Source organism: Pinus tabuliformis, chromosome 2_1 (assembly GCF_031772625.1).
Source record: "Pinus tabuliformis cultivar Carrire ecotype Pingquan chromosome 2_1, CPIR1, whole genome shotgun sequence".
Classification (NCBI taxonomy): Eukaryota; Viridiplantae; Streptophyta; class Pinopsida; order Pinales; family Pinaceae; genus Pinus; species Pinus tabuliformis.
In genome coordinates, this window is record NC_142299.1 from 897,795,735 (window position 1) to 897,815,884 (window position 20,150).

At 39.7% G+C, this 20,150-nt stretch overlaps 1 protein-coding gene across 1 annotated transcript in view; it reads left to right on the forward strand.

Moving 5' to 3' along the window:
* LOC149203549 (RING/U-box superfamily protein) overlaps positions 1-20,150 on the forward strand; it is an 84,332-nt gene that overhangs the window by 23,722 nt on the left and 40,460 nt on the right. Inside the window, exons 2-4 of the mRNA XM_089403497.1 lie at positions 10,135-10,199; positions 10,872-12,146; positions 12,926-13,014. Of these exons, the coding sequence (XP_089259623.1) occupies positions 10,135-10,199; positions 10,872-12,146; positions 12,926-13,014 (1,429 nt within the window). The remainder of the gene's footprint in view (positions 1-10,134; positions 10,200-10,871; positions 12,147-12,925; positions 13,015-20,150) is intronic.

Consider the following 20,150-nt stretch of genomic DNA (forward strand, 5'->3'; position numbering starts at 1 on the left):
TGCTACCATCTGTAGCATGCTTTATCTTGTAGAGCCATCTGGAAGTAACAACCGACACTACCTCCCAAACATCATTTTTCATAATAGAAAAATACTCCTCCATCATGGCCTCTCTCCAGACCTGCTGGCTGACTGTCTCCTCATAACTAGAAGGCTCAGAGTCAACAATGCTTGTTACCAATGCCATGTAACTACATAACTGCTCAGGTGGTTTACTCTCTCTAACCTGTCTCTTTGGCCCAACAACTGATGTGGTCTCGCGCAAGGTATCTTGAAGCCACTTGGGCTTCCTCTTCCCTGAGCATACTTCTCCCACTGGAGTGAAAGAATCCTCATCATCATCAAGGCCTACCAACTGACCTCATGCCTGAATCTGTGCCTGTAGATGCTGAAGTACCGTGTGAACTGTCCATTAGTGGACTACCCTGTGAACTGCTCTGCGGACTATGCTGCATGCTGCTCGAAGAACCACCCACTTGACTCTGAGAGCCACTGCTCACTGATGGACCTGACACTGTAATCGATGAACCTCTTGATCCCTGACCATTGGATCCTTGTGATTGACTCAGCTGCTCCTAAGGGTCTGGTGACTCTGGATAATTTAACTCCCCTGACCTCCTGAAAGCTCCTCCTCCTCGAACTTCACATCGCGCCTGACAACCACTTTCCTCTGCGCAGGAACATAAATCCGATAACCTTTCGAGGTCTTGTTATAACCCACAAAGATGCCCTTGTCTGCAGTGGGCTCTAGCTTGGTCCTGTTCTCCTTGGGGACATAGGAATATTTAAGGCACCCAATGATACAAAAGTGCTCAACATCAGGCTTCTTCCTGAAAAAGCCTCCTCTGGAGTCACATTCCCTAAGGCACGATGTGGACTCCTGTTCTACAAGTACAAAATAGTGTTGCAGGGATCTGCCCACAAAAACAAAGGTAACCCCTGATCATGAAGCATGGCTTTGGCAGCCATTGCAATGGATCTGTTCTTCCTCTTTGCAACCCCATTTTGCTGGGGGTAGTAAGGAACTGTGAACTCCCTTCTAATGCCTGCCTCAGCACAAAAATCAACAAACTCACCAAGGGTATACTCCCCTCCATTGTCCCACCCGAGGACCTTGATCTTCCTACTTGTCTGGGTCTCCACAAGAGCTTTGAACTCCTGAAACCGCTTGAAGCCTCACTCTTGGTCTTCAAGAAATAAATCTAGGTCTTCTTGGAGTGGTCATCAATGAATAAAACATAGTACTCATAGCCACTCAAGGATACATGAGGCATCCGACCACTCACATCGGTATGAATCAAGTTAAGGATCCCAGTCGCTCTGCTGTCATTGCTGGGAAAAGGGGATTTGGCAAACTTCCCCATAGCACATCCTTTGCATACATCAAGGTGATCAGAACTGAAATCTGGCACACTAGTGTTGATCTCCCGCAATGTACTCAAGGCCCCATGATACATGTGCCCCATCCTGCGGTGCCAAATCTCACACAACTCGGAACTGCTAGATCTGCTGTCGATCTTGTCTCGGGTGCTGCTACTGAATGCCATCAGGGGCTGGAATGAGAACTTGTACACCTTGGCATGGCGCACACCAATCTCTCTAGTGGAAGACGCTGGATTTCCCCTAGGATATATAAGCACCTGCCCTTTTATGAACAACACATCATACCCTCTGTCTTCAAGTGTTGAGACAGATATCAAGTTCTTTTTCATTCCACGCACATACAAAACATCTAACACTTTCAAGGGAGGTTTGGGTCCCCTATCAAATGTCAATGTCCCCACACCGACCACTCTAACAATGCTGTCATCACCAAGTACTACCTCCATATTAGTATCACCCTTTGAAAGCTCTCAGAAGTACTCTCTGACTCCTTCCTAAAAGTGTAGTATCTAGGAATTCTAGAAAGAGTGGCGATCTATGTTGCATGAAACTTCAAAGAACCCGACGTTTCGGGCCATACCCGTACCCGAAACTCCGAAACTCGACCATATCATGTAATCATCTATTAGAGTTAATATAGACTTGTTTTTCCTTTTAAATTGTCATCTATGGGAATTATTCCCTTTTTTCTTGCAAGATAATGTGTTATTTACTTATTTATATATATATATATATATATATATTTTTTTATAGATACATATATGACGTTTCAGTTGACGTTTCCATTTTTGGGAGGTGACGTTTCTAAACGTACCCGTTTCGGAAACTCCAAAACTTTTTGGCGTTTCATGGAACTTAGGTGGCAATAGTATCACCTTTAACGCCCGTACAAGACCTCTCATCCCCTTTAGCATCCTCATGGCTAAAGAGTGGTTATAGTACCACCTTTAACTCCCGTACAAGACCTCTAGTTCCCTTTAGCTTTCTCATGGCTGCTCCCCCTCTAAACTGCTAGGCTCACTGCTTGGTGCTGGCATTATATCTTCTTCATTGTCTCTGTCTGACATCACCTCAATATAGTGGAACTTTCCTTTGCCCAAGCATCTGTGCCCTGGTTCCCATGGTTTCTTGCAAGTGAAGTAGAGTTTTTTCCTTCTTTGCTTGCTCGGAGTCTTGTCATCTAGTCTATCCTTGCCAACCCATTCTCTTTGAAATGGCCTTTTATCTCTGTTATTCTGAGGGATGAGTGGTTTGGATGGAAATTTAGCTTTAGGTATTGCATCTTACATGTTTTGCGTCCTAGTGATGGCATCATGTAAAGTGGCGGGCTTGAAGACCTTGGCCCAATCACATAGGGGTTTGGCTAAACCTTTTTTGAAGGACATGATCATCCTCTGTTCAGATATATTTGTCACCATAACAGCTCCTTGCTGAAATTCTGAAATGTAGGCATCTGAAGTTCTGGTCTGCTTGAACTGTGCTAGCTCCGTGAAGTGTATCTCTGGATCCTTCGTGTCAAAAAGATCTATCAACCTTTGTGTGAAGTCCACCTAAGAAGTAATGCTGGAATGTCCCAAGTTGATCAGTCCGTGGTGCCATCATTCATGAGCTTCTCCTTTCAAATGCAGGGTGGTGAATTTGGCCTCTGCTTCCAACATTGGGTTATAAGTTGGAAGTAAGTGTCTAACTTTTGTACCCAAGACCTCGCCGAGTATTTTGATGACCCATTTAAAGAGGGGATGGACAGTGTCGCAACCTTGCGCAATAGGTCATAGTTGTAAGTGTCTAACTTTTGTACCCAAGACCTCGCCGAGTATTTTGATGACCCATTTAAAGAGGGGATGGACAGTGTCGCAACCTTGCGCAATAGGTCATAGTTGTGGTGCGTGCCCCTATTATGATCGCTGGGCCTATTTCTATTCTTAATGTTACTGAACTCTGGAAAGGTCATGGCTGTTCGAACATCCTCTCCTGATGCATACTCGCAGAAATATTCTGAAAGATCTCTGTTCTGTTCGGTAGGTCCTTGGTTTACTACTCCTTGACCATCTACAAACCGAGGTAGTAGAGGTCCAGGGGTCCTCCAATTGGTTGCCTTTGTGTGAGTTTGTGCTAAGATTACAGTTGTTGCTTCCTTCTGCCAGACTCCTTTTGCCTCCATTAGATCCATTAGTAGCATTGTTACCTGCATTATTCAGATTTGTGAAAATCTGGGTAAAAAATTGGGTCATCTGCTGCTGCCATTGTGCAATTAGTTGAGCCATCTGTTGCTGTCCTTGTGCCATCTGTTGAGCCATCTGCTGCCTGCCCTCTTGTTAGCTCCCCCAAGATGCCAAGGGGGGTAATTTCTGGTGGCTGCTCTCCCTGTCTACCATGGCTGAATTGTTGGAACTTGGCACCCTTCTTTTCCTGACTTTCATGTTTTCTCTATCCTCTGGGATCATCCAGAAATCATATGCTCGCAAGCTGGCAGGGTGCACAGCTCTGATACTACTGTAATATCCCTCTTAAGAAATTACCCTCGGGATGAAATTCTGGATTAGGGTTTTAATAAGGATATAATGGGATTATATTTTATAAGTATTGCAGTACTTTATCAATCTATAAAACAGTGATGATCATTGTATGCACAAACAATTGATTTCACCAACAACACTATAAGTAGAGCCAATTCAACAAGCAATTATTAGATTTACAATATTCATGGTCTTTCTAATAACACAGATGTAGTTTCTAGACGTACAAACTGTAGCTATCACACCAGCAGACCTTGCTGCAACCTACACTGTTATTCAGCCCCTGATTCCTCCTTAGCTCCACACTGTCAACCAGCTGCAGCCTTGACTGGGCCCCCATAGGCTGCTTGCTGCCTTGAATCCAACCCTATGCCAGCTCGCTGTAGGTTTGTATTCAACTTCAGGTGGCCTGCTAACCCTGAGCTACCACAGACAACCAACCACTGTTCTTTTTCCAGCCCTTGCTGCCTAGGCTCCAACCCTTGCTTGCCTTAGAAAGATGATCCACTGCCTCAGTAGGATTATTTCCAGCCCTTGCTGGCCTTAGAAAGATGACACTGCTGCCTTCGTAGGATTGTTTCCAGCTTTCGTTGCCTTAGAAAGATGATCCACTGCCTCAGTATGGTTATTTCCAGGCCTTGCTGCCCCAGAAACTGATATCCCAGCCATTGCTTGCGCCAGAGATCTGGTTTGCTGCCTCAGAAGGATTAATCCAGCCCATGCTGCCTCAGAAAAATGGTTTGCTACCTCAGAAAGATACTCCTTCAGGCAGAATTCAGTCCTGTAGCAGGAAAGATAGAGGGATTGGCTAGGGTGGAATTTCTCACAACCGAACCCAATCAGAAAAGGGGCCTTAAACCCTCCAAGCACCTCAGCCCAAATTCAAGAAGAATAACAGCCCGTGATGATCATAATGACTCTTCTCACTTTTATAGATTTTTTTTGTGCTTTCGTTCCTAAATTCAATTTTGATTGACTAGCAAGTTTCCCTCCATTTGCCCCAAATTTAACTTTGAGTACAAGTTTCCCTCCTTGGGCAATTAATTGGAAGAGGACATTACATATGCCTATTGCGAAAATGTTGGTTCTTTATGTCATACTAGAGGAATTTGGTGGCAGAATTAATTCATCAACCACTGGCAGGTTAGTTTGGGCTGATTGAATTTTGTTTTAATTGGGCTGATTTGAGTTTTGTTTCAGTCTCAGTGCTAATGCAGTTCCCAGAGAAAAATTCTCCAACTAAATACCCTCTGAGACTTGGATTTCAGCATCAAGTATCAATTACCTTGTGAATCAAGGTTACATGAATATGTTGGTATGTCAGGGTGAGGGGTATGTTGAGTACATCTTTACAAATACAAGGTACCTTGTACACTCCCCCAACAACAAGCTATGTGTGAGGGGTGTATGGCAATCAATATGTGTATGTGTGTCTAAATTCGGTGGTAAAGAGGGGTGATTTCAAATTTGAAATAAAACTATAAATTTTAAATCATAAACTCTAAAATTTCACGCTCAGAATAAGAAGATTAGTAAATACAACATTTGTCACTGTGCATGGTAATTTTTTTTCAAAATAACTTGAATTTTGTTGAAACTTGAGCAATGGTGAATTTAATCGGCCATGGAGAACTTCGTGTAATGCCCAAAAATGAATGTTATGATTTGTTTAAACTTTATATATTAAACCAAATACATATAAAAAACAAAATGTTGTATGTACGTACATATATCCAGTCTGGACATCCTCCTGGGCAAGAGGTTAAACTGCAATGGGGGTTAACATCTGGATTCCTGTCTCATGGATGAGACTAAGGCAAGGTGATTAATGATTACTGAAACCACATGACCTTTCTGGTGTAGTGTCAGTGATGACAACATGGGATACTGGGTTTCTTGTGGATGCCATCCGTATGAGTTAAAGGATAAAACTGCTTCTGATTGGCTAAGAGCTTGTCTTCCTTAGATGTACCAATTATTACCTGCCATGATCACATGTATGTCAAAAACATACCTTTGAAGTGCAAGAAACAATATTGTCTAACCAGGGTCTGTTTTGATGATTGTTCCATCTATCCATCCATCCATAATAATGAAACAATTCTTATTTTACCACCCATATCTGATTTGGTTTTAGAGCCTCATTAACTTCTGATTTCTCTTTTAGGAAATGTGAAAATTTTTAAGCCGAAATTCTACTGCAGTAACTGATTTATTTCACCTACTTATTTCTCACAATAAGTTATTAACGAAATTCCTTCAACAAACATTAAAATAAATTCTACTGCAGTTATCACATAATTACATAGAGAAAATCACAGTGATATACAAGCACAATAATCAATCACATCAACATAGTTGTTTTTGGACAATCGTCTCTGGGAAAACCCAATGTGGGAAAACTGGTGCAGCAGATGAGGGTTTTATTAATCTTCAGCAACAATTGCTTTACAAGGAATGATTTTTCAGAGAAACTGAGACACTTTTGAGAGAAAACACCTAAGACAAAGTTCCCTGGAGAACGTCTGACACCCTGGAGACCCTTTACCCACCTCTGCGTCAGCCTGCTCTTCCCTCTGCACTGTCTCTCGATAGCCATGCATCACCTCCTCCTTAGTCACTGACTGCTGCTGATGCCCTCCTCTTCCTCCACCCTGCAACTGAGACACTTTTGAGAGAAAACACCTAAGACAAAGTTCCCTAGAGAACGTCTGACACCCTGGAGACCCTTTACCCACCTCTGCGTCAGCCTGCTCTTCCCTCTGCACTGTCTCTCGATAGCCATGCGTCACCTCCTCCTCAGTCACTGACTGCTGCTGATGCCCTCCTCTTCCTCCACCCTGCAATTCTCCCTCTGAAATCGATCTCCTTCTCTTTGAGAATCGATTTCTCTTTGGATACTGAGTATCTGCCCGGTGTGTCTCCAAATGACTCTCAAGTCTTCTCTTATACTTTTCCTGTTGATGAATCAACCACTGAGATTAGGTCTCTAATCAACGGCTAAGATTAAAACAGACTCGATCCTCGTCTCTTAGAAGCTTCTCATCCATATCTTTATTAATACCCATTAATATTTTTATTTTCCTAAGTTTAGACTTAGGAACCCATTAAAAATATTAATTATTTTAATAACTCCTCATCTGGGTAGAATTTCTTCAAACAATTTCTGGGTCTTGGATATCTCATATGTTCTAGCTCCTCCACAAAATTTTGGAGCTAGAGCACATCCGATGCTACCCAAAATCAACAGGAAAGTGGCACAAACTTCCACATATCTTGGAGGTTGCTATCTCCTTGACCTCTCCGTTATGGTACGCATTGTTATTTAGTAGGAGGAGGAGCATTCTACATTAAACTCTATTTCACATGGATAAAAATATGCAATTGCATGATCTATTTTATTCCTATGTGTATTTGAAAAGAATGATATAATGGAGGGAACAACCTCCTTGTTTGATGGAGTACTAGAACTAGGAGGCGGCATTCTTGAAGAAGACTCTACATAGGGAGTCAAAGTAGTATCTTTAAGAACACCGATTTGTTTACCCATCAACTTCATCAACTTAGGGCTAGATTTAGTGCCTAGATATGGAGAAACGATATTAATATAAAACCCCAAAACCTAAGTCTTCACTTTTGAATGGATCCATTCTTGATTGGCACTATGCAGATTCCTGAAAATCACTGCGAAACTGCAAATCAATTGAAAAATTAGCTGTCCTGCATACTAAGAATGCTGATGTGAGAGCTCGGTGGGCTCAAGTGGTTGAGTGCTTGGAGCTTCACACAGGAAGTGCCTGGGGTTGATTCCCCAGGCTTGGTGCCTTCGTTTTTTTGCCTCACCCAATGTTTCTGCCAAGTTGGGTGTCGTAATCAGCTCCATTTTGTTTGCAGTGGGTACCATCTGCAAATGCAGGGAAGTGCCTGGGAGTTTTCCCGCAAGATTTTCCTTGGGAAAAGAAAAATAACTTACCACAAATACTGCATGCAAGAAAGCCACCAAAGCCTACTGTAAATTACTTCTAACAGCTCTAGCGTTATGCATAGAATGCAATGTATGTAGGCTCCGTTTTTATATAGGGAACCTTAGACTACTTTAGGTGGGCTTGAATGGGGCCCAGTTTGCATTTGAGGCAACTTGGTAAATGCAGCTTGTGTTCAGTGTTCATCACTGGGATTAATTACACGGAAGATGGAAAACTGAACTAAGAATTGCTGCAGTTAGTATCAAGACATAAGGTCTAGTTGTAAGAATTTGAAGATAACTTCCAAGACCAATTTGTAGAATGTTACAATTTCTTTTTTAATGTCATTAAATCCTTGATTCAGGTTTACACTTGCAATGTTCTCTTGCAGTTTTTTTGGTTATAACTCCTATATTTGTGTGCTTCTTCTTGTTCTTAAAGTGGTGTGCCCTAGCACAAAATATTGTATATGGTGTTTCATTATTGAATATCTTGTTTATTACCTTTCACTTTAGATCTTATTGTGCTTAAACCTCTAAATAGTGACAAATATATCTGACTGCTGCTGATGCCCTCCTCTTCCTCCACCCTGCAACTCTCCCTCTGAAATCGATCTCCTTCTCTTTGAGAATCGATTTCTCTCTAGATACTGAGTATCTGACCGGTGTGTCTCCAAATGACTCTCAAGTCTTCTCTTATACTTTTCCTGTTGATGAATCAATGGCTGAGATTAGGTCTCTAATCAACGGCTAAGATTAAAACAGACTTGATCCTCGTCTCTTAGAAGCTTCTCATCTATATCTTTATTAATACCCATTAATATTTTTATTTTCCTAAGTTTAGACTTAGGAACCAAAAAAAAAAAAATATTAATAACTCCTCATACGGGTAGAATTTTTCCAAACGATTTCTGGGTCTTGGAGATCTCATATGTTCTAGCCCCTCCACAAAATTTTGGAGTTAGAACACATCCAATGCTACCCAAAATCAACAGGAAAGTGGCACAAACTTCTACATATATTGGAGGTTGCTATCTCCTTGACCTCTCCGTTATGGTACGCATTGTTATTTAGTAGGAGGAGGAGCATTCTACATTAAACTCTATTTCACATGGATAAAAATATGCAATTGCATGATCTATTTTATTCCTATGCGTATTTGAAAAGAATGATATAATGGAAGGAACAACTTCCTTGTTTGATGGAGTACTAGAACTAGGAGGCGGCATTCTTGAAGAAGACTCTACATAGGGAGTCAAAGTAGTATCTTTAAGAACACCGATTTGTTTACCCATCAACTTCATCAACTTAGGGCTAGATTTAGTGCCTAGATATGGAGAAACTGTATTAATGTAAAACCCCTAAACCTAAGTCTTCACTTTTGAATGGATCCATTATTGATTGGCACTATGCAAATTGCGGAAAATCACTGCCAAACTACAAATCAATTGAAAAATTAGTTTTCCTGCATAGTAAGAATGCTGATGTGAGAGCTAGGTGGGCTCAAGTGGTTGAGTGCTTGGCACTTACACAGGAATTGCCTGGGATTGATTCCCCGGGCTTGGTTCCTTCATTTTTTACCTCACTCAATGTCCCTGCCAAGTCGGGCATCGTAATCAGCTCCATTTTGTTTGCAGTGGGTACCATCTGCAAATGCAGGGAAGTGCCTGGGAGTTTTCCTGCAAAATTTTCCTTGGGAAAAGAAGAGTGCCAATGTGGGTGGAAAATCACTTCCCACAAATACTGCATGCAAGAAAGCCACACAACCTTACTGTAAATTACTTCCAACAGCTCTAGTGTTATGCATAGAATGCAATGTAAGTAGGCTCCGTTTTTATATAGGGAACCTTAGACTACTTTAGGTGGGCTTGAATGGGGCCCAGTTTGCATTTGAGGCAACTTGGTAAATTCAGCTTGTGTTCAGTGTTCATCACTGGGATTAATTACAGGGAAGATGGAAAACTGAACTAAGAATTGCAAGAATTTGAAGATAACTTCCAAGACCAATTTGTAGAATGTTACAATTTTTTTTTTAATGTCATTAAATCCTTGATTCAGGTTTACACTTGCAATGTTCTCTTGCAGTTTTTTTGGTTATAACTCCTATATTTGTGTGCTTCTTCTTGTTCTTAAAGTGGTGTGCCCTAGCACAAAATATTGTATATGGTGTTTCATCATTGAATATCTTGTTTATCTTTTCACTTTAGATCTTATTGTGCTTAAACCTCTAAATAGTGAAGAGTCATGCTTGTATGTTTTCTATGTTGGCAGAATCTATGACTGCAGTCTTCGAAGATTTCCAGCACTTGTCCAGGCAACATGGAGAGTTTCCTAAGGTTTGTACTAGTATAATACAGTTTCTGTTAATGTTATTAAAGTTTTCTATGTTGGTATATGTCCTCTTGTCCTGTCAGGCTTGAGTGATATTTATTTGATTTTTTTGTTATGATTGGTTTGATCAACTTGCTGTGTAATGTCATAATCATTGCAAAATATTCCTCCTATTGTACATGATTGGTATTGAGTAGCATTTTATACTGCAACTACAGCTGGAATTGGATTGTTTTCTTGTTAAATTATGACTTCTGATTTTTTTCTTGATAAAATGCTTTGTATTTTAATTAATAGACAGAAGACATATGTATATTTTACAAAAAAAGGGCCATGAGGCAGCCACAAGCTATACCCTCAAGGAAAAACCCTGAACCAATCAAAACTTGCCAGGCAGGGCCACAAAAATTAAAATGTCATAAACTGCCATAATGGTCAAAACAGAAAGCAATAAACACATGAACAACCAGTGTGTCAGGCCAGGGCTAGTACAAAATATGAAAAGTACCATCAGATCCTTTAAGTAGAATGGAATAACTATCCAAATGTCAAGAAAAACCTAGTATGGCTAGTGTTCTGGCAAAATGGCACTTGTCATGTTTTACCTGGGTTGCTTGTCTAGTTAATTGTTCCATTTACTTTAATTTGGATCTAACTTTGTTTTGGAATGGTGCCAGGAGTTTGTGGCAAGAGATGGAAATACAAGGGAACAAAATGACCTTGACCATCAATCTTCTAGAAGTCATCCTGCATGCTCGGGTGGTTTGTCCACAACATTCAGAATGGCCGAGTCACTTAATGGGAGCTCACCAGCTGCAGAGGTACGAAGATATGTTGATCAACAAAATACAGGTACCAGTGCTTCACTGGCTACAAATGCAATAAGAAGAGGAAGGAAAGGTCAGACGTTGAATGGTAATCACTTGCTAAATTTTTATTCTGATCCAATTCCTCGTGCTCCTCGTGGTCCGCCGAGAAATCTGCCACCTAGGAGACAACAGCGAATAAAACCCTATAATAAGGATCTATTTTTGCAGGCAAACTTCAGATTTCTGGTGTCTGGTATGGGGGACTATATGTTGAATTCAAGCAATCCAGATAAAATGTTACAATGGGAAGATGTTGCTGCTGTAAATTTTTCCACTCCTAACCATGTACAGTGTCCTATTTGTTTGGACAGCCCTCCATTGTGTCCTCAAATAACAACCTGTGGTCACATCTTTTGTTTTCCTTGTATTCTACGGTATTTGATGATGGGAGAAGGGGATCACAAAGGTGAAAATTGGGAGAAGTGCCCCCTCTGCTCTGTTATGATTTCATGTAAGGATCTTCATACCGTTTGCATTGGTAATGTAAAACACTATGATGTTGGGAAACATATCGACTTCACACTTTTAACTAGGGCAAAAAATTCTGTCATTCCTTTTGAAAAGAATCAGTATTCTCTGGGTGCTTTGCCTCACAGTATAGATGGTCAGTGTAATGCCTTTTCAAGGTTTACTCTAACATATGATCCAGAGTTATCTGCAAGCAAGGCAGCACTCGAGCTTACTAGATGGATTGAGAAAGTACAGTCTGAAGGGGGTGAAGATCTGGAGTCACTCCCTTATGTGTATGCAGCGATAGATCAGTTAGAAGAAAGGAAAAAGGCATGGACTGAACGTCGTGCCTCAGAATATCTCAGTGGTAGTCCCCCACTGAAACAACAGCTTATGGCTGATGCTAAAGCAGGGTCCAGTAAACTTAAGATTGACAGTTTTGATTCAGTAAAGGAGGATGATCCGTCAGAACCACAAGGTGTTCAGGGACACCTTTCTAAGTGTGACGATAAAAGGGAATTGGATAAAGCATCAGATAAGCTTAAAGAAATTAAAAATTTGGAAGATATGGAGTTCAAACATCAAAATGAAAACACAGAGCCTGTGGATGAGGAGTCATATTCTTTCTATCAGGTATTTAAATGTTTCTTTTCCCAGCATGTATGGATACCCAGAAGGTCTACGTAATGCAAAACATTTTAAACCAAGCAACCCTTCTTACCCTAAACAATTCTTCCCCACCTGCACATCTCCTTTTGAAGGGTTTACCGACATTTTTTTTCCAGTATATTTAGTGTCTTTGACTTCTGTTCTTAGAATTGAGGTATCTTTTGTCTTTTTCTTTTATTTGGTGGTAGGGGGAAGGGTTTGTTGTGAGACCCACGTCAAATGATAAAAGACAACATTTAAGTGTTTGAAAATGAGTGTTAAATCATGGAAAGCACCATGGTTATTTTTGGTTGTGATTTCTGAACCCAGGGGCCAAGATCAAATTAAAAAATGTTAAGGCTTTTCCGTGTAAAATAGTGCCTTGACCTCCACAATGATGATTAGTGGGGGATTGAAATTTTGCTTCTTAAACCAATTTCTAAGAAGATTGAGGTTATACCTTTCCTAGGTCAAAGATCGTCCTTTTGAAAGGTTGGAAGATTGATTTTGTGGTGGCCTTTTATTTTTTAAGAGAATATTTGTGTTCAAACACATTTATAATTTAGCTGGCTGGGTCCTCAATGGTTGGTGTGGTCTCATGCTACTCTGAATTAGAATGACTTACTTTTTAGTTGTCATTAAACGATACTAAGCTGATTACGTTATCCATAGTGGATAACATGAAACATGTGAAACATATTGCCATTTGATTATCATTTTTGTATTGTAATTCTGAAACTGACATGATGTAATTTTATGTGCAGTCAGCTGATGGACAATTTCTCATCCTTCATCCCTTAAATATGAAATGCCTCCTTCACCATTATGGGAGCCATAATTTGCTACCATCCAGGTAGTGACCTTTATCCATTTCTTCCATAACTTTGATCTGTTCTTATCTTTAGATATTTTATGCAGTGTTGTGAAAATCGCGATAACAAAGAAAATCGTGAGTTTTTGAAAATGCCGATATTATCGTCCGATTACTATGATTTTTTTTTTCTTCTCAAAAAGTCGCGAAATTATCGCGCTAACTTCAAATTATCGCGATAAGTTTGTAATAATCACGATTCGATCTGATATTTTCATGGGGGTGATGGACAGCAGGTTTTATAAGGCAAAAAATGATATATATATCTATATATATATTTTTAATATATTTTCATTTTGAAGATACATTATTATATTTTTTGTTGATATTTTGAGGCTGAGTTGGGAATCAGGAGTCAGGACTTACTATTCAGGACACAATTCACTGTTATGTGTGATGTAGCACTAGAAATGATGTTACACATCTTACATTAGTTCTTTTATCATATTTATGTGTCAATGTATTTATTTTATGTTGTAGATGCTTTAGATATTAAAAAAATTGAAAAAATGAATATTTTTGTATTTTACGATTTTTTCCCGATTTTTTCCCTCGCCGATGTTATCCAAATAACGATTTTCGCAACATTGATTTTATGCACCTCAGCATTTCGTTGTAGTCAACTGTTAAGATTACTTGAGGACGCTTTCTTTTTCAATTTAATCTCAATAAGAGTAAAATACATCACAGTAAAGGTGGGTTTGCTGTTACACACACACAATCATCTATGCCATCATTGTCAATGTTGGTACTACTTATAGAAGGTTGATGTCCTCTTGTCTAAATGTCATGCTAGTGTTAGAATGTGGTGCAAATCCCTGTATAGTGTGATGTCACATCGTCGTATGGTTGTTGGTATTGATGCCCTATTGACATCACAAAGTGGTGTGGACATCCTAATGATAGTAAAGGCATTTGCTGCAATGGCTTTAGAAAATGTTATGGAGCTTGAGCATCCTAAGGTTGATCTCCTCTTGTCTAAATGTCATGCTAGTGTTAGAATGTGGTGCAAATCCTGGTATAGTGTGATGTCACATCATCGTATGGTTGTTGGTATTGATTCCCTATTGACATCACAAAGTGGTGTGGACATCCTAATGATAGTAAATGCATTTGCTGCAATGGCTTTAGAAAGTGTTATGGAGCTTGAGCATCCTAATGATGTCTTGTATTGGCACCAACATCCTAGTGGTACATGTCGCACGATAGTGGTATGGGTGTCCTAATGGTGGGTGTTTCATAATGGTATGAGAATCTTAAGGATGTCCAATTTTGATAAGTGTCCTAATGACATCCCATATCAATATGACTATTTCAAGCACATCCCATATTGTTATGTGGATATTAGTGGCATCCTAAATTATCATGGGCATCTTAATGATGTATCGTATCGGTTGGCATGTTGTCATATCATACCATATCGGCATGCACATCCTAAATATTTGTATATTGTTGAAATAATGCCACATTGTGTCATAGTTGTTGGTGTTGATGCTCTAATGGCATTAGGAAGTGGTGTGGACATTCTAATGATATCAAAATCATCTTGCTGCAATGGCTTTAGAAAGTGGCATGGGGCCTAGGCATCCTAATGATATTTCATATTGATATTAATATTTTAGTGGCACTTAATAATTGAATGGGTGCCTTGATGCATTCCATATTGGTATAGGCATCCTAATGATATCGAATTTTGATACAGGTGTCCTAATGACATCTTAAATTATTATGACCATCTTAATCACATCTCGTATTGTTACAGGGATTCTTATGGCATTTTATATTGTTATGGGCATCTTAATGCTATACTGTGTTGTTATGCATGTCTTCATCTCATATAATATCATCATGCATGTCATAATGCTTTCCCTCATTGATCTGGCCATTGATATAAATGTTCCAATGATCTCATGGAGTGATGCGGACAACCTAATCATGTCATAGAGAAAGACTTCCTAATAACTATTCAGGTTGGTGAAGACATCCTTGTACTAAATTTCTTCTATGTGAAAACAAGTTATACCTTGGAAACATAGAGTTTGGGAAAAATATTGACAGTACATATTTAAATGTTAAACATTGAGAGGACAATCTTCAATGTTTTTTTCTTGAGGAAGATGACCACTATAAAAATTTTAAATTTCTAAGGCTTGTTGAGGTATTATCATGTTATTGCCATTTAGTGGTGTACCCTAGGTTCAGGTCTAGGTTGAGCTTCTATGTTACCATTGAGTTGTATGTTACTGTTCTGTTGTTATTATGGTGGGGTTTTGCTAGGGATCAAGCTGCCAGCTAAGTGAGAAATTTTGTGCAACAGAACTTTACAAAGGTTTTACTGTGTAGGTTGTATAGGTTAGTATTATAGTGTTGAATAGACCATAAGATAGATGAATTCCTCATTTTCTGTGTAGGCTATAGCTTGAGTGTGCCTAATAGTTAGGAGCATGTGTTTCCTCCTAAGAGGTCACATGTTCATATCTAGGGGGGTAGGTAGAGTATGTATGCCTTCATAGACTTTAGTAGTAAAATTGTTGCGTGAGGTGGGTCCCTTGTCCCACAAGCAAGGGGGTCTCATGCACCAATTTTGTGTTTGGCTTGGCCATGACCTTAAAATTGGATTATCAATATTAATATCAAGAAAGTAATGTAGGTCCTGTTGCCAGAAAATCTAGTAGGCCTTGGAGAGGAAAACTCTACAAGGTATAAACTAGACCAAAAAGCAACAATGAGGTACTGACACACTATCACCACAGCCAAACCCCCTAGTCTTTATGGACTTTCACCGATGGGAGGAGTCCTAGTTGGAAAGAGATCACTATAATAGGTATTGTAGTGTTTCTTCCTTGGGAAAGCAACTAGGGCAAGGAAATTTAATGGATGAAATTCAAGTGGATGCCCCACCAAAATGATATATTTAGTGGCAAATTGTTAAAATTGGCAACTAGGGCCAAACTCCACATGGGTCATCTTATTTATGACAACTGATTATTTTCTTGGATTCATCTCTTCGAGAGGTGTGGGATTGATCTAAAGATCATCCAATTCTGACTTACAAATGAAGTTATGAATTTATTTTGATTATGGTCAAATTGTCAAGGTTGGCCAACAAACTTATGTAGGTTCAGAATCCCAACAGTCATGTCTATTCATCCTCAACGTTGCATATAAATAGAAGTTGACTTAGCCTCATTTGGACACTCTCATCTTCACACTTCTCTCTCTCTCTCCACATGTCCGAAATTTCAGGAGACCAAATTTTTGGACAGTTTGATCAGCGTTGACTGCAGCTAGGGTTGATCACACATGTTGTTTGACCAGACATTGACTGGGCTGACTTTGACTGTTTTGAGGGCTGTTTTATCTTGCTGTTTGGAGGCTGAAGTTGACTGAAGTTGTCCGATTTGCTGAGGGTCAAATCTGCCCTGTTGACCAGCATTGATTTTTCTGGTTAGGGCTCTTTTGCTGCTGTTATAAAGTATCAGATTTGTAAATTGTACTATCTCCCTTTGCTAAACTATTGAAGACTAAAAGAATATTTGATCAAGGGTTTCCCCACATTGGGGTTTGTCCTTGGCTGGTGCCACATCTTGTGTCCTTTTGTCTTGGCTTGTCTTCTACTGTTTATGTTCTATCTACATTTCACTATCATGTTGATGTGATTTCTAATTTGAATATTGACACTGGGCTAATAAAGAAATTGAAGTAAAATTGCTCTAAAGCATAGAACATACCATTGTTGCCTAAAATTAACACAAATGCTATCCTCTTGATGTTTATGGCCCCTAATCAACTGCCAAACCACGTGATCACTGATAAGCCGACTGGGGGCATGCTAGTCCAGGTGCATGATCCCATGAATAATAAAGCAAATGCAGGAACATTGTGGGTGTTGAAGTTGCCCGTGGCTATGAATGTTGAAAATGTAGCGAGTAAAGGTCTTTTGGTTTGTGCCTTAGCCAGTGAAGACCTCAGTTTGTCTTTCTCTAGCATGGCACGAGCTCATGAGTTATACTTCAGTTAGGATGAGTTTATTTCTGGTTTATTGGAATGATCATCAAGATAGCACACATAGAATTGGAGCTTTAGTTAAGTGGAGTCTTCATTAGTTTGACTACAGAATGAGGTGGCGGTTACAAGTTCAATTAAAGCGAGTTAGTCTTCAGTCTTGATTGATGGAAGAGCGAGTTTAGACTCAAGTGTTGATTCGAGAGAGAAAGAGTATTGTTCTTTGTTAACTTTGCTATTAGAATTGGACTTCTGAAATTGAATTGGGCCTTCCTTGCATGCTTGAATTGGGTCTATAAAGAGAAGGATGAAGACACATAATTGACACAAGTTTTTGAGATCATCTTTGATTACAGAGAGTGCAAAATTGAGCATCAATAATGTGCAAGGATTTAGGAGATTGTGTGTGTGCGTAGATTTGAGGAGCAAGTGCGCACGAGTTTAGGAGCTGAATTGTGTTAAAGAATAGGAGCCACAATTGTGCGGAAATAGGGACTTGTGCGCTAGGAAATAGGAGCTTCGTTGTGCGCTTAGGAAATAGGAGAAGTGCACAAGGAAATAGGGTCTCTAGTGCGCAAGGAAGTAGGAGTTGGGATTAGGCAAGAGGCAGGGCGAGTCAAGCCTTTAGCAGGGGAAAAATTGCGTGCTAGAGGGCTGAGATCAATTGTATCAATTGAGATTAGTGAGAAGAAGCAAAACACTTTCTTAGAGACAAATTGCTTTGTAATAGATCCAACTGCTCAAGAATAATCAATAAAATACCACAACAAAGAAAGCGGGTTTTCTTGATTTTTCCTTGTATTGCTACTTGTAGCTCGAGGAATGAGAGCTTGCTTTGTATGATGTATAACAATTATTACCCCCCTTAGGATGGGGCAATTCATTGCCCATCAGGGGTTGTGACATGCAAGGGTTCCTTGACTTCTATGAGATAAGGCAACATTGGCCTAGGAACCGGGTGATTGCCATATGATGGAGGTAGAACTCATGCATGGGTTTTGCCCTCGTGCTAATTTGTAAGCCCTGGCCATTTTTTGCACTTTGATTTTTCTTTTTTTTTTACTTGTGACCATTATATGCTCTTTCTTTTTCTTTTAGCCGCATCAACCTCCCAAGGTGCATTTCCAGGCCCTACCCTGTTATGAAGATGTGTGGGTGCCAATCCCTTATGAACCAATGTTCAGTTGAACTCGAAGAAGGTAGGTGGTATAGGGGCTCATAATGTAAAGATGGAAGTGGTAACTATAGTATAGGGAGAGATGGGGCTATGCTGTCTCATTCATCATGGCTTCTCAAGTAGTGCCCATCCTAGGGGGTGGTCCCACTAGATTAGGGGGTGGTCCCACTAGATTATAATTGAAAATTAACCCCCATTTGAGGTGAGGGAACAAGATCATGGCCAAGAACTTTCTTTCTTCCAAGTTACCCCATAATCCATGTCAAGATGCCCAAATCCAAACAAGCATAACCACTTGATTGCAAAATGAATAAAGTACCTTTTGATCAGAAGCCCACCTTCCAACTTGTGCTTTTGTCAAATGGGCGAGGAAACATATAACTGATGCAGGTGGCAGAGATATGGATGGCACATTACATTGGCTATCAATGGCTCTCAGGTGCTTCCGGCTGCCGGCTAGAAGAGATGAATAGGAGAAAAGTTTCTCCTAGGGGTCACCCACTTTTGGTGGGTAACAGGGCCCCCAAGTCTTTCATTTCAAATTCTTTACTCAGTTCAGCCTTGAGTTCATTTTATAATTTGGGTTGATCATAGAAATAATCAGATCATCCATATAAAAAGTTTAAATTGCTACAACAAAGATATCTGGATTCTGACTCCATCATCTTGATTACTTCTTTACAAACCTTTCTTTTAAAACTGTCTATCAATCTGGGTGCAGGTTCTAGTGCATGCAGCGTCGCCTTTAATATGCATACAAGTTCTGTTCCTTTTTATGCAAATCCTTGTGGCTAGTCGATGTATATTACTTCTTCCACAATACTGTTTATGAATGTGTATTTTGGGAAATAGTGCTTACAGCTGCCCCTTTGCTAAGCTGCTGCACTATGAGGGGTGTTTCTGTACTCTGCTATATGTACAACTTTTGTCTACAATTTATTTCCTACATTATTGCTGTTAACATATGTCGTTCCTCTTCTACAATAGTCTGGTTATTGTGTTCTGAAACTCCATTCTGCTGTGGAGTATACACTTAGTGAATGCTCTCCTGATCTAATACATTTTTAATAGATTCATGAATCCATTTGAGTTATATTCACCTCCATTTTTTTTGTTTCCATCATTTTGCTTCTCCATGATAGCTTTGAAATGCAGAAAATTTTGAGATGCTTCTGTTTTATTTGGAAACTATACCCAAATTATTTTTCTGCAGTCATCTATAAAAGTGAGGAAATATTTGGCTCCGGCAAATGAACCAATTGACCTGGGACTACAGATATCAATGTGAATCTATTTTACTGGCTTCTTAGCTCTCCAAACTTCCTCACAAGGAAATGATTCCCTCTCATGTTTTTCCATACATGCAACCTTGCATTGATCTGCATTCTCTTGTATGATTGGAAGTCCTAACCACCCTTTTTTCTAAGCAATATCAAGCTCTATGTTTAACTTCAAATGAGCAAAGTTCTCATGCCATAACTGACAATCCTCAGCAGTAGATGTCTGAACTTCTGAAGTGCATTATATCAATGGAAACAGCGTGTTTATCTCTTCACCAGTTGCCCCCCCCCCCACTCACATACACACATGTCTGCATTCCTGGGAGTGCTTAGTTGTGGGAGGCCCTGGAATCCTTCCATTCAACGCTGACAAACAAGTCACACACAAAAAGGACGTAATCTTTAATTCAGATAGAGATATAATTATACATGAATTCATCATATAACTTAATTTCACTTAAAATTATCTAATAACTAAATTATTACTGCAACCATAAATACTCTTACACCCTCTTACATTATCTTACCCAGACGACACTCATATGTGCCACTTTGGCCCTCAAGTCTTGGTAATTCCCATATAATTCATGTACTTGTGCAATGCCCTCATGAACACTCACACCTGTGACTCTACTTCATTACTTATTTAATTATTA